The sequence below is a fragment of the Choloepus didactylus genome, chromosome 2, assembly GCF_015220235.1.
Source record: "Choloepus didactylus isolate mChoDid1 chromosome 2, mChoDid1.pri, whole genome shotgun sequence".
Taxonomy (NCBI): domain Eukaryota; kingdom Metazoa; phylum Chordata; class Mammalia; order Pilosa; family Megalonychidae; genus Choloepus; species Choloepus didactylus.
The window spans coordinates 47,482,003-47,495,605 of record NC_051308.1 but is presented as its reverse complement, the minus strand read 5'-3'; the positions used below and the strand labels follow the sequence as shown (position 1 = coordinate 47,495,605).

The 13,603-nt window shown below is 37.4% G+C and overlaps 1 protein-coding gene across 1 annotated transcript in view; it reads left to right on the top strand.

Moving 5' to 3' along the window:
* The window catches only part of FLVCR1 (FLVCR heme transporter 1), a 61,148-nt gene extending 47,818 nt beyond the window's left edge, over nt 1-13,330 (top strand). Inside the window, exons 6-10 of the mRNA XM_037824202.1 lie at nt 259-369; nt 860-965; nt 1,192-1,303; nt 12,257-12,324; nt 12,474-13,330. Coding sequence (XP_037680130.1) covers nt 259-369; nt 860-965; nt 1,192-1,303; nt 12,257-12,324; nt 12,474-12,545 — 469 coding nt within the window. The 3' untranslated portion in view covers nt 12,546-13,330. The remainder of the gene's footprint in view (nt 1-258; nt 370-859; nt 966-1,191; nt 1,304-12,256; nt 12,325-12,473) is intronic.
* Nucleotides 13,331-13,603: the final 273 nt, after the last annotated feature.

Genomic DNA, 13,603 nt, shown 5'->3' with positions numbered 1-13,603 from the left:
ACTATCATATGATTTTAGCTACCTTCGTGTTCCTTTGCAGCTGAGCATTGGATATGATATGGATTTTGTTGTCTGCTCCTCTTGAATCTTACATTATATTTTGAAGTCCATGTTTTGTTGGATACATTTTCCATTGACAAGAAGGGATGAATCTTGAAAATCAAAGATTATATTATTATATGGGGAGAGCAATTGTTAGCCACATGTACCTAGAAGAATCAGACAAAATACTAACAATTTTGTTCGTTTTGTTTTTAGACAGACTACTCTGACAGTTTACATTTTGTCTTTTATTGGAATGGTTTTATTTACTTTCACATTGGACCTTGGATACCTTATCATCGTGTTTATTACTGGAGGGGTGCTTGGGTAAGTACCAAATGTATTTAAGAGAATTGACAGCATGGTGTAATTCTCAAGTGTTATTTCTGTGATTTTTAATTTTTTAAGTTCACCTAAAGGTTTCTTAATATTTTAAACTTTGAAGGATCTGTTCTGTGTATATAAATGTGTAGATCTTTAGAACTATACAAAATAGTTTAAAAATGCTTTTTGCTATAGTGTGAGTGAAAAATATGGATAAGATCTGCTTCATCTAAGAATCTTTATTTGGTTAGAATGATAGTTGACTTAGAGAACTAGAGATACATTTTTCTCGGAAAAAAGTTAGGAATCGCTCTGCTTCCCAGTTCTTATGACCTTGGTCTGATTGGTCAATAATAATACTGCCTTACTTTCACATAGCAATGTTAAAATATTCACTTATTTGATCTTTAGAATAGTCCTGAGAGGTAGAACAATTATATGAATTTGAGATACTGTGTTTTTTTGGTCTGTAATTCTGGATTTAATTTTCTAGTTTCTTCATGACTGGTTACATCCCCTTGGGTTTTGAATTTGCTGTTGAAATTACTTACCCTGAATCTGAAGGTACTTCGTCTGGCCTTCTTAATGCTGCTGCACAGGTAAGCCCCTTGTTTCTCTTGAACCTGAGCTGATTAGTTTACCCAGTATTCTAGTGGACAGTGAGTTTGACTGTAGTTTTTCCCTGTAACAGCTTCACATTTCAGTGAATGTTTCTAGGGGCTAAATTATATAAAGAAAATTAGTTAAGAAAAGTTCTCGGAAAATCTGAATTCTTGTTTCAAAGAAGCAAACCTAATAAAACTTATTTCTCTTATTTTACTTTAGATATTTGGAATTCTTTTCACATTGGCTCAAGGAAAACTCACAACAGGCTATGGTCCTTGGGCAGGAAACATTTTCCTCTGTGTTTGGATGCTTGTAGGCATCATTTTAACAGGTAAATTAGGGTATTTCCCCAGCAAAAGTACTTGTATCATATTGTCTGTATATTAAATTTTCATGTATATTGCTTCTCAATACCTTGGTAGAACTCAGAGAAAATGAAGTAAAAAGCAGAATATTTATTTTCTTCTAAGGATATGAAACCTTCATTTTGCAGGTTTCAAATTCAATAGAATTATTATTCATAGAATATAAAACCATTGTAACAAAAGTCAGTAAAGTCCTGGAGTTGGGTAGACCTGGCCTCAGATTCTGATTTTGCCACTTATTAGATGTGTGACGTCAGACAAGTTGCTTAACTTCTCAAATCTTCGTTTCCTCAATTATATAATGGGGCATTAAAAATTTGCCTTGTAGGATTGCTATGAGAATAACTGAGGGGGTCCCTATAAAGCTCCTAGGATAGTGTCTGGTGTGTAGGAAGTACCTAATATATGTTAGCTGTTATTAAATGTGGTGGTGGTGGTGGTGATATGACATCAAATGGTAGTGGAGGAAATAGCATGTGAAATAGTTGGCCACTTCTTACATGTATTAGGTATAATCAGAATAAACATGGGCAGGGGTGTGCCTAGTTTCCAGAAAAAGAGAATATAAAAGAACTTTTATCCACAGTTTGTCCGTGTACATGGGCGTAAAAATAGATTTCGACTCATGAGAAATGTACAACAGTGCTCCCAGGCCCATGTTGGCTTCTACTATAATTTCACTTTGTTAAATTCTTTCTGCATTCCTTTACCAACATGAGAACCAAAACCATGATTACTTGAGGAGAAATTATTTTCTTTGATCTGGTCATAAGTTAATACAAAGACAGAAGCTGTGAGAAAGAAGTGAATCAAGTCTTAACTTTTTATGTTTGTTGAATTCCTGGTCATTCTTTTTTTTTTTTTTTTTGATCTTCATTTTATTGAGATATATTCACATACCACGCAGTCATACAAAACAAATCGTACTTTTGATTGTTCACAGTACCATTACATAGTTGTACATTCATCACCTAAATCAATCCCTGACACCTTCATTAGCACACACACAAAAATAACAAGAATAATAATTAGAGTGAAAAAGAGCAATTGAAGTAAAAAAGAACACTGCGTACCTTTGTCTGTTTCCTTCCCCTATTTTTCTACTCATCCATCCATAAACTAGACAAAGTGGAGTGTGGTCCTTATGGCTTTCCCAATCCCCTTGTCACCCCTCATAAGCTACATTTTTATACAACTGTCTTCGAGATTCATGGGTTCTGGGTTGTAGTTTGATAGTTTCAGGTATCCACCACCAGCTACCCCAATTCTTTAGAACCTAAAAAGGGTTGTCTAAAGTGTGCGTAAGAGTGCCCACCAGAGTGACCTCTCGGCTCCTTCTGGAATCTCTCTGCTAGTGAAGCTTATTTCATTTCCTTTCACATCCCCCTTTTGGTCAAGAAGATGTTCTCCGTCCCACGATGCCGGGTCTACATTCCTCCCCGGGAATCATATTCCACGTTGCCAGGGAGATTCACTCCCCTGGGTGTCTGATCCCACGTAGGGGGGAGGGCAGTGATTTCACCTTTCAAGTTGGCTTAGCCAGAGAGAGAGGGCCACATCTGAGCAACTAAGAGGCATTCGGGAGGAGGCTCTTAGGCACAATTATAGGGAGGCCTAGCCTGTCCTTTGCAGCAACCGTCTTCCCAAGGGTAAAACCTATGGTAGAGGGCTCAACCCATCAAACCACCAGTCCCCTATGTTTGTGGTCATGTTAGCAACCATCGAGGTGGGGTAGGCCAATACCCCTGCATTCTCCACAGGCTCCTCAAGGGGGCACTACATCTTTTTTTCCTTGTTTTTCTTTTTTTTTTTTTAACCTTCCCTTCTTTTTTAAATCAACTGTATGAAAAAAAAGTTAAAAAGAAAACAAACATACAATAAAAGAACATTTCAAAGAGACCATAACAAGGGAGTAAGAAAAAGACAACTAACCTAAGATAACTGCTTAACTTCCAACATGTTCCTGCTTAACCCCAAGAAAGTTACCTAATATAGCAACATTTCTGTGAACTTGTTCCTACTATATCCATCAGAAATTAACAGAGCATACTCATTCCTGGGCATCCCCAGAACGTTAAATAGCTTATCTGTTCTTCTTGGATTTTTGTTCCCCCTTCCTTAATTGCTCTCTATTGCTAGTTCCCCTACATTCTACATTATAAACCATTTGTTTTACATTTTTCAAAGTTCACATTAGTGGTAGCATATATTTCTCTTTTTGTGCCTGGCTTATTTTGCTCAGCATTATGTCTTCAAGGTTCATCCATGTTGTCATATGTTTCACGAGATCGTTCCTTCTGACTGCCGCGTAGTATTCCATCGTGTGTATATACCACATTTTATTTATCCACTCATCTGTTGAAGGACATTTGGGTTGTTTCCATCTCTTGGCAATTGTGAATAATGCTGCTATGAACATTGGCGTGCAGATATCTGTTCGTGTTACTGCTTTCCGATCTTCCGGGTATATACCGAGAAGTGCAATCGCTGGATCGAATGGTAACTCTATATCTAGTTTTCTAAGGAACTGCCAGACTGACTTCCAGAGTGGCTGAACCATTATACAGTCCCACCAACAATGAATAAGAGTTCCAATTTCTCCACATCCCCTCCAGCATTTGTAGTTTCCTGTTTGTTTAATGGCAGCCATTCTAATCGGTGTGAGATGGTATCTCATTGTGGTCTTAATTTGCATCTCTCTAGTAGCTAGTGAAGCTGAACATTTTTTCATGTGTTTCTTGGCCATTTGTATTTCCTCTTCAGAGAACTGTCTTTTCATATCTTTTGCCCATTTTATAATTGGGCTGTCTGTACTATTGTCATTGAGTTGTAGGATTTCTTTATATATGCAAGATATCAGTCTTTTGTCAGATACATGGTTTCCAAAAATTTTTTCCTATTGAGTTGGCTGCCTCTTTACCTTTTTGAGAAATTCCTTTGAGGTGCAGAAACTTCTAAGCTTGAGGAGTTCCCATTTATCTATTTTTTCTTTTGTTGCTTGTGCTTTTGGGTAAAGTCTAGGAAGTGGCCGCCTAATACAAGGTCTTGAAGATGTTTTCCTACATTATTTTCTAGGAGTTTTATGGTACTTTCTTTTATATTGAGATCTTTCTTCCATTTTGAGTTAATTTTTGTGTAGGGGGTGAGGTAGGGGTCCTCTTTCATTCTTTTGGATATGGATATCCAACTCTCCCAGCCCCATTTGTTGAAAAGACCATTATGACTCAGTTCCGTGACTTTGGGGGCCTTATCAAAGATCAGTCGGCCATAGATCTGAGGGTCTATCTCTGAATTCTCAATTCGATTCCATTAATCTATATGTCTATCTTTGTGCCAGTACCATGCTGTTTTGGCAACTGTGGCTTTATAATAAGCTTCAAAGTCAGGGAGTGTAAGTCCTCCCACTTCGTTTTTCTTTTTTAGAGTGTCTTTAGCAATTCGAGGCATCTTCCCTTTCCAAATAAATTTGATAACTAGCTTTTCCAAGTCTGCAAAGTAGGCTGTTGGAATTTTGATTGGGATTGCATTGAATCTGTAGATGAGTTTGGGTAGAATTGACATCTTAATGACATTTAGTCTTCCTATCCATGAACATGGAATATTTTTCCATCTTTTAAGGTCCCCTTCTATTTCTTTTAGTAGAGTTACGTAGTTTTCTTTGTATAGGTCTTTTACATCTTTGGTTAAGTTTATTCCTAGGTACTTGATTTTTTTAGTTGCTATTGAAAATGGTATCTTTTTCTTGAGTGTCTCTTCAGTTTGTTCATTTCTAGCATATAGAAACATTAATGACTTATGTGCATTAACCTTGTATCCCGCTACTTTGCTAAATTTGTTTATTAGCTCTAGTAGCTGTATCGTCGATTTCTCAGGGTTTTCTAGATATAAGATCATATCATCTGCAAACAATGACAGTTTTACTTCTTCTTTTCCAATTTGGATGCCTTTTATTTCTTTGTCTTGCCGGATTGCCCTGGCTAGCACTTCCAGCACAATGTTGAATAACAGTGGTGACAGCGGGCATCCTTGTCTTGTTCCTGATCTTAGAGGGAAGGCTTTCAGTCTCTCACCATTGAGTACTATGCTGGCTGTGGGTTTTTCATATATGCTCTTTATCATGTTGAGGAAGTTTCCTTCAATTCCTACCTTTTGAAGTGTTTTTATCAAAAAGGGATGTTGGATTTTGTCAAATGCTTTTTCAGCATCTATTGAGATGATCAGTTGATTTTTTCCTTTTGACTTGTTAATGTGTTGTAATACATTGATTGATTTTCTTATGTTGAACCATCCTTGCATGCCTGGAATGAACCCCACTTGGTCATGGTGTATGATTTTTTTAATGTGTCTTTGGATTCGATTTGCAAGTATTTTGTTGAGGATTTTTGCATCTATATTCATTAGGGAGATTGGCCGGTAGTTTTCCTTTTTTGTAGCATCTTTGCCTGGTTTTGGTATTAGATTGATGTTAGCTTCATAAAATGAGTTAGGTAGTGTTCCATTTTCTTCAATGTTTTGAAAGAGTTTGAGTAAGATTGGTGTCAGTTCTTTCTGGAAAGTTTGGTAGAATTCCCCTTTGAAGCCATCTGGCCCTGGGCATTTATTTGTGGGAAGATTTTTGATGACTGATTGGATCTCTTTGCTTGTGATGGGTTGGTTGAGGTTTTCTATTTCTTCTCTGGTCAGTCTAGGTTGCTCATATGTTTCCAGGAAATTGTCCATTTCTTCTGCATTATCCAGTTTGTTGCCATACAGTTGTTCATAATATCTTCTTACAATTTTTTTAATTTCTTCAGGATCTGCAGTTATGTCACCTTTTTCATTCATTATTTTGTTTATATGGGTCTTCTCTCTTTTTGATTTTGTCAGTCTAGCTAGGGGCTTGTCAATCTTGTTGATCTTCTCAAAGAACCAACTTTTGGTGATATTTATCCTCTCTATTGTTTTTTTGTTCTCTATGTCATTTATTTCTGCTTTAATCCTTGTTATTTCTTTTCTTCTACTTGGTTTAGGATTGGTTTGCTGTTCATTTTCTAGCTTCTTGAGTTGATCCGTTAGTTCTTTGATTTTGGCTCTTTCTTCCTTTTTAATATATGCGTTTAGTGCTATAAATTTCCCCCTTAGCACTGCTTTTGCTGCATCCCATAGGATTTCGTGTGTTGTGTTCTCATTTTCATTCGTCTCTATATATTTAGCAATTTCTCTTGCTGTTTCTTGTTTAACCCACTGATTGTTTAGGAGTGTGTTGTTTAACCTCCAGGTATTTGTGAATTTTCTAAGTCTCTGATGATTATTGACTTCTAATTGTATTCCATTGTTGTCAGAGAATGTGCTTTGAATAATTTCAATCTTTTTAAATTTATTGAGGCTTGTTTTATGTCCCAGCATATGATCTATTCTGGAGAAAGTTCCGTGAGCACTAGAAAAGTATGTGTATCCTGGTGATTTGGGATGTAATGTCCTGTATATGTCTGTTAAATCTAATTCATTTATCAGATTGTTTAGGTTTTCAATTTTCTTATTGGTCTTCTGTCTGGTTGATCTATCTACAGGAGAGAGTGATGTGTTGAAGTCTCCCACAATTATTGTGGAAACATCAATTGCTTCCTTTAGTTTTGCCAATGTTTCTCTCATGTATTGTGTGGCACCTTGATTGGGTGCATAGACATTTACGATTGTTATTTCTTCTTGCTGAATTGCCCCTTTTATTAGTATGTAGTGGCCTTCTTTGTCTCTCAAAACATCCCTGCATTTGAAGTCTATTTTATCTGAGATTAATATTGCTACACCTGCTTTCTTTTGGCTGTAGCTTGCATGAAATATTTTTTTCCATCCTTTCACTTTCAGTTTCTTTGTGTCCCTGTGTCTAAGATGAGTCTCTTGTATGCAACATATTGATGGTTCATTTTTTTTGATCCATTCTGCGAATCTATATCTTTTAATTGGGGAGTTTAATCCATTTACATTCAATGTTATAACCATGAAGGCATTTCTTGAATCAGCCATCTTATCCTTTGGTTTATGTTTGTCATATTTTTCCCCTCTCTCTATTAATATCCTTTATTGTACCCATACCGAATCTCTTTAGTACTGAACCTTTCTCCAAGTCTCTCTGTCCTTTCTTTGTTTCTCTGTCTGTAGGGCTCCCTTTAGTATCTCCAGTAGGGCAGGTCTCTTGTTAGCAAATTCTCTCAGCATTTGTTTGTCTGTGAAAAATTTAAGCTCTCCCTCAATTTGAAGGAGAGCTTTGCTGGATAAAGTATTCTTGGCTGGAAATTTTTCTCACTCAGAATTTTAAATATATCGTGCCACTGCCTTCTTGCCTCCATGGTGGCTGCTGAGTAGTCACTACTTAGTCTTATGCTGTTTCCTTTGTATGTGGTGAATTGCTTTTCTCTTGCTGCTTTCAGAACTTGCTCCTTCTCTTCTGTGTTTGACAGTGTGATCAGAATATGTCTCGGAGTGGGTTTATTTGGATTTATTCTGTTTGGAGTTCGCTGAGCATTTATGATTTGTGTATTTATGTTGTTTAGAAGATTTGGGAAGTTTTCCCCAACAATTTCTTTGAATACTCTTCCTAGACCTTTACCCTTTTCTTCCCCTTCTGGAACACCAATGAGTCTTATATTCAGATGTTTCATATTATCTATCATATCCCTGAGGTCCATTTCGATTTTTTCAATTTTTTTCCCCATTCTTTCTTTTATGCTTTCATTTTCCATTCTGTCAACTTCCAGGTCACTGATTCATTGTTCAACTTCCTCTAGTCTTGTACTATGAGTGTCCAGAATCTTTTTAATTTGGTCAACAGTTTCTTTAATTTCCATAAGGTCATCCATTTTTTTATTTAGTCTTGCAATGTCTTCTTTATGCTCTTCTAGGGTCTTCTTGATTTCCTTTGTATCCCGTACTATGGTCTCATTGTTCATCTTTAGTTCTTTGAGTAGCTGCTCTAGGTGCTGTGTCTCCTCTGATCTTTTGATTTGGGTGCTTGGGCTTGGGTTATCCATATCGTCTGGTTTTTTCATATGCTTTATAATTTTCTGTTGTTTTTGGCCTCGTGGCATTTGCTGAACTTGATAGGGTTCTTTTAGGATGTGTAGACCAATTGAAGTCCTTATCTCTAATTTGTCAGATCTACAGCTTCGTGGAGTACACTTTCTCTAACTAACCAGCAGGTGGCGTCCACGAGCCACCTGTTCTCCACAAGCCAGTTCTCCCCTGCTTAGCCTTTTTGGTGAGTGGGGGAGTGAGTCTTGTGGGGTCCAATTGGTGTACCAAGCTTGCGTGTGTAGTTGGTGTTGCCTGCCCTGTATATGGGGCGTGTTTCTGGGCAGTCAGGGAGGGGGGGTGGCTCTAACAATCAAATCTCCCTGGTGATCCTAGAGTTTTAAAGCTGCTGCAATAGTCTAATCCTTCAGTTCAGTCCTGCCACAGTTTGTCTCTGCCACTGACGCACAAGTCCTTGGTATTGGCGTGTGGCTCCTGAGACTTGCACGTGGGTCCCTCTTCCAGGCCGTGCACCCCCTGGCCCTCTGTTGAGGGATGACTGTGCTATGTCACAGGTGAGTGCCGTCCCCCCAGGGCAGTTCTGGGTTGCTGGGCTGTGTAGGGAGGCTCCCAGTCTGCTGAAATGATGGCTGAATGGGGCTTTGTTAATTCACACTGCTCCACCTTCCCAACTCTGGGACAGTCAGCTGAGGTTGCAGGGAAGGCTACTGTCCACGCCCAGTTTTGTGGTGTGTGCCTGTTATTTGAAGCACTTCCGTCACACTGGGTTGTCTGGGGCAGCTCTGGGCTATGGGGCTGGCAATGAGCAGGAGTGTTTCCTGTCCACCAGGATGATGGCTGTGAGCGGACACCCCCCTTTTCTTGGGAAGTTGTGTTGTTTAGTGAATTTTCTCAGCCACTGGATTATTGCCTTTTGTCTCAGAGCTCTCTTAGTTCTGCTCTTGACTTGACGTGCCCAAATTGCAATTCTTTGAAGCTTTCTGTATTGGGCTTCTTAGAGTAATTTTTTTAGAAAAAGAAAAAAGGATTAAAAAAAAGGGCCCTCCTCAGAGATCTAATGGGTTATTGAAATGTTAAGAGACAAAGCAATTAGGGCTATTAAGGACAGGTCCACAGGGCAGAGAGATCAGCTTTTCTTCGGGATTTGCATATGAGCCTCAGGGCCTGAGCTCTGCCCTTCCCCTTTCTATGTTCACCAGAACTCCAAAAATCCTCCGCTTTTATTTTGGAGTTTTTTGTGTTGTTTTTTTTCTATGCCTGTCTCCTCTCTGGTGGGCTGGCTGCTCTCAGATTCTCTGGTGTCTGGTCTCAGTCTATCTATGGTTGGAGTCTGGATCAGTAGAATGAGTTTCTGATAAGGGCTACCACTGCAGTTCTCCCTTCTCCTTCCCGGAGCTGACAGCCCCTCCTCCCACGGGACTGAGCCTGGCAGGGAGGGTTGCGGGTCCCCTGGCCACAAAAACTTACAGATTTCGCTGATCTCAGCAGTTCCACGTGTTCATGAGTGTTGTATGAAGTATGCCCAAAGTCAGATTGCTCTGTGGTGTCCAGTCCATGCAGTTCCTGGCTTTCTACCTACTTTCCTGGAGGAATAACTAACACATACAGCTCACCAGTCCGCCATCTTGCCCCGCCTCCCCTGGTCATTCTTTTTGAAATCCTTAATATGAAATCTTACCAGTGATAAACATTTATTTGAGATATACACTACCACATAAGGTCACTAGCATTCATATATTATGCTCAAAGAAAGTCAACATACCCTATTTCCTCAAAGAAAAAATCTTAACCAATACAGAGCTTTTCTCCCCCTTTTTATCTTCAGTTAGTAAAATAAACAAACAAAACTGTAATGTGTGATACTAACCACCTTAACTACTGACCTGTCATAATTCCATGTTGATTCTTAATTTTCAGACTAGTATCTATTTGGTTGTTATTTTTGCACCAAAAAAGAAAGCAGTTTGGACTTCCTTTTCACAATATTTTTATAATCATAGTCATAAATGTTATTAACATAAATCCAATCTAGAAAATTAATTAAGAAGCAAACAAAAATCTTTAAAATCAGTTTCAGATTGATGCCTTTACCATGTAACAATGCTAATTTCTCTCATATTTTGAGTGTTTTACTGGAGAGAACTTCATAGATTTTATATTCAGCATTCATTTTTACAGAGGAAAAGGGCTGGAAAATTCAGAGGTACCATAAAGGAGGTACCTTTCCTTATTTTTTTTCCCTAGAATTTCTGTGAGTTCTTTTTTTTGATATAGGAATTACCATTTCAAATAATAGCTCTCTGTGAAGGATTTTGATTTGTCCTTAGCTCATTGTGTCCATAGAAACAAGTAGTTGATAATGCCATTCATGCTGTTTCTAATATTCCATAACTAGTATTAATGGCAAAGAAATATACATTTTTCCCCCTATTAAAAAAAAAATCAGTGGATGGTGCTGATGTGGCACAATGGTGAAGAAAAAAAGTCAGAGCCGTGACAGATTCTTTGGCATTGTAGAGCTGATCTGTCAATGCCAATCATTGCTGGAATTTAAACAGTGTTTTAATATCTAAACTTCTTTTAAATCTGATTCCATTACACAACATCACAAATTTCTTTAAAGTCATTTTAGCATATTCATAAAGGCCATATTAGCCCAGCATAAATATCTTTTTTTCCAAAATACTGGTGTCAGTAATGGAGCAGAATTATAGGGAGCAGTATGGATTTCAAAGGAATCATTAGACCAGCTTTCATCTTTTATTTCAACTTTGCTTTATGACTAATTAGATTACTTAACTGCCCACAAATTTTGTCTTCTTTTTGTATTTTATGCTCTTCTTAAGCACTCTTCTTTAGACTTTAATTACCACTTTACACTAGTAATTTACAAATTTGTATCTCTAGACCCTGACCTCTTTGACATTTCAGACCCATGTATCTAATCATATATTTGTCTCCCATTTGGATGTTCCTTGCACATCTCATACTCAGCAAATCCAGAACTGAATTTACCATCCTCCCACCACTACTATTCTCCCTCTTATGTTCTCAGTTTTAATAATTGGGACCACCATACATTCAGTTGCCCATGCAAGCAAACTCTAAGTCACCCAGTTTTTTCTTTCTCTCTTTTCCCTTCCCTATTTCTCATATCTGATCAATCATCAAATCTTATTGGTTCTATTCTTGAATATCTCTGAAATCTGTCCCTGTATCACCATTCTTCCCATGTTCTGGCACTTGCCAGCTCCCGCCAGGACTGAAGCCTCTTGACTGGCCTTCCTGCCTTTAGTCTTGCTGCCTGTACTCAGCCTCCACATGGCTGCAGGAGTGAACTCCTAATACATAGTCTGCTGGTGTCACTCCCTACTCAGATACAATATGATCTTTTTTGTGTACATGATTGTGTACATGATTCCTGCTGATGCGGCTTCAGGTCCTGACACCTCCTTCTTGTATCCCAACTGAGCATGACAAGTTGCTGCTCAGTTTTCAAGTCTCAATTCAAATGCTTCTCCTCTGGGAAGCCTTCTGTGATTTCTTTTGGCTGGCAGAAGCATTATTTCCTTCATGCTTCCTCTATACCTTGTACATATTTACATTTTTGCAGTTATCATACGGTATTATAATTGTTTGCATGTCAATATTCCTGCTTTAGGGAAAAGATTATGCTTTTCATCTTTGTGTCTTTGGTTTGTAGCATTCCATGTTTGCTCAGTGAATGGCTTGCTAATTAAGTTAATGGCTTAGAGAAGTACTGTTATTTTTTTGGGCTCCAAAGACACTGCTGAATATTACAATACTATAGAGTGCTAAATTTGATAATATCTAAAAGAGTTTGTATTCCTTAGAGAAAAGTGTATTTATACATACTTTATGGTAACTGTATTGATGCTTCTTTGTTTCAGCATTGATCAAGTCTGATCTAAGAAGACATAATATAAATACAGGAATTACAAATGTTGATGTTAAAGCTGTAAGTAATGACTTTTTATGATTACATTATTAAAAAAATTGCATCTCAAATGCAAATGAAATCTATCTAATCAGTGAGCTTTTTTTTTTCTGACTTAACTGTTGTTCTGCCAGATGTTCAAAATTTTTTATTTTCTGATTCTTTTACAGGTGCTGGTTGACAGTCCCACAGATCAAGAACCAAAAGCTATTTTGTCCAAGCAGTCAGAATCAGCAATTTGAGGTGAAAGGAAAAGTTGATGCCCAAATATCATGTGATAATTGAGATACAGTGTAATGATCCTTGAAGAAATATATGAGCAGTAAGGCTTGATTTATAGATTATGGAGAAGGGACACTTACTTGAAATTACTGTTATGAACTCTAAATGCACAATTACTTTTGCTTAAAATATATCATTTAAACACTACCATTTATCTACTGTGTCCCATTTTAAATCTTATATTCTGTCTGAAAGTAAGCTTTTTGACATGTATTTTTCAAAAGTAGATGTTTTTCTTTTTTGTAGAAAATGGAAGCTTAGAAGGCTTCTTAAAATGATAATAAGGGGGTCCAATCCCCTTAAGTCACATAGGAGTATATACATTTTTATAAAAATATTCAGTGGAGCTAATATATATTCCTAATTGGCTACTTTTCCACTGTGCTGACCAACTGTCCAAGCCCCCTCAGTATGAATACAGTACACCAACACAATGCTACTAACTCACCTAAGGACAATATTGGGGCCGGACTTCCAGGTGACCTCTAATTTGTTTTCCGTTTCTTATATTCTTTGTAATAGGTACTGTCTATGGCCACGAAACAGGTTTTTTTCTGTTACAGAGAAAAAGATAACTTTTCTGTATTAATTGAACCCATGACTTTGATCTTCGAATTGTGTCCTAATTAAGCTCAGGAGCCCAGACACAGGCTTATTTGTCTTGAGAGCTCTATGGTACTGTCCTGTCATGGTGTAAATGGTAACAACGTATTTTTTCACTCCAACTTGAAATAGAGCAGGATTTTACTTTTTTTTTTTTTTTTTTTTTTTTAACTTTCTTCTTTTATTATTTTCTCTTTCAATATATATTTTTCTGGCAGATTATTTCATCATAAATGTTACTGTTTTTTTTTTCATGATTTCCTGTATCACATCCTATACTTTTGCCTTGAAACTTCCTGAGATAAGGAAATCTGTAAAAATTTTAGATAGCCTAAGTGTTCCCATTTAGTGAAGACATCTTGAAATGCTATTGTAATTCCGCAGTATCATTTTTAATGACCATTCTCCTTTAAGG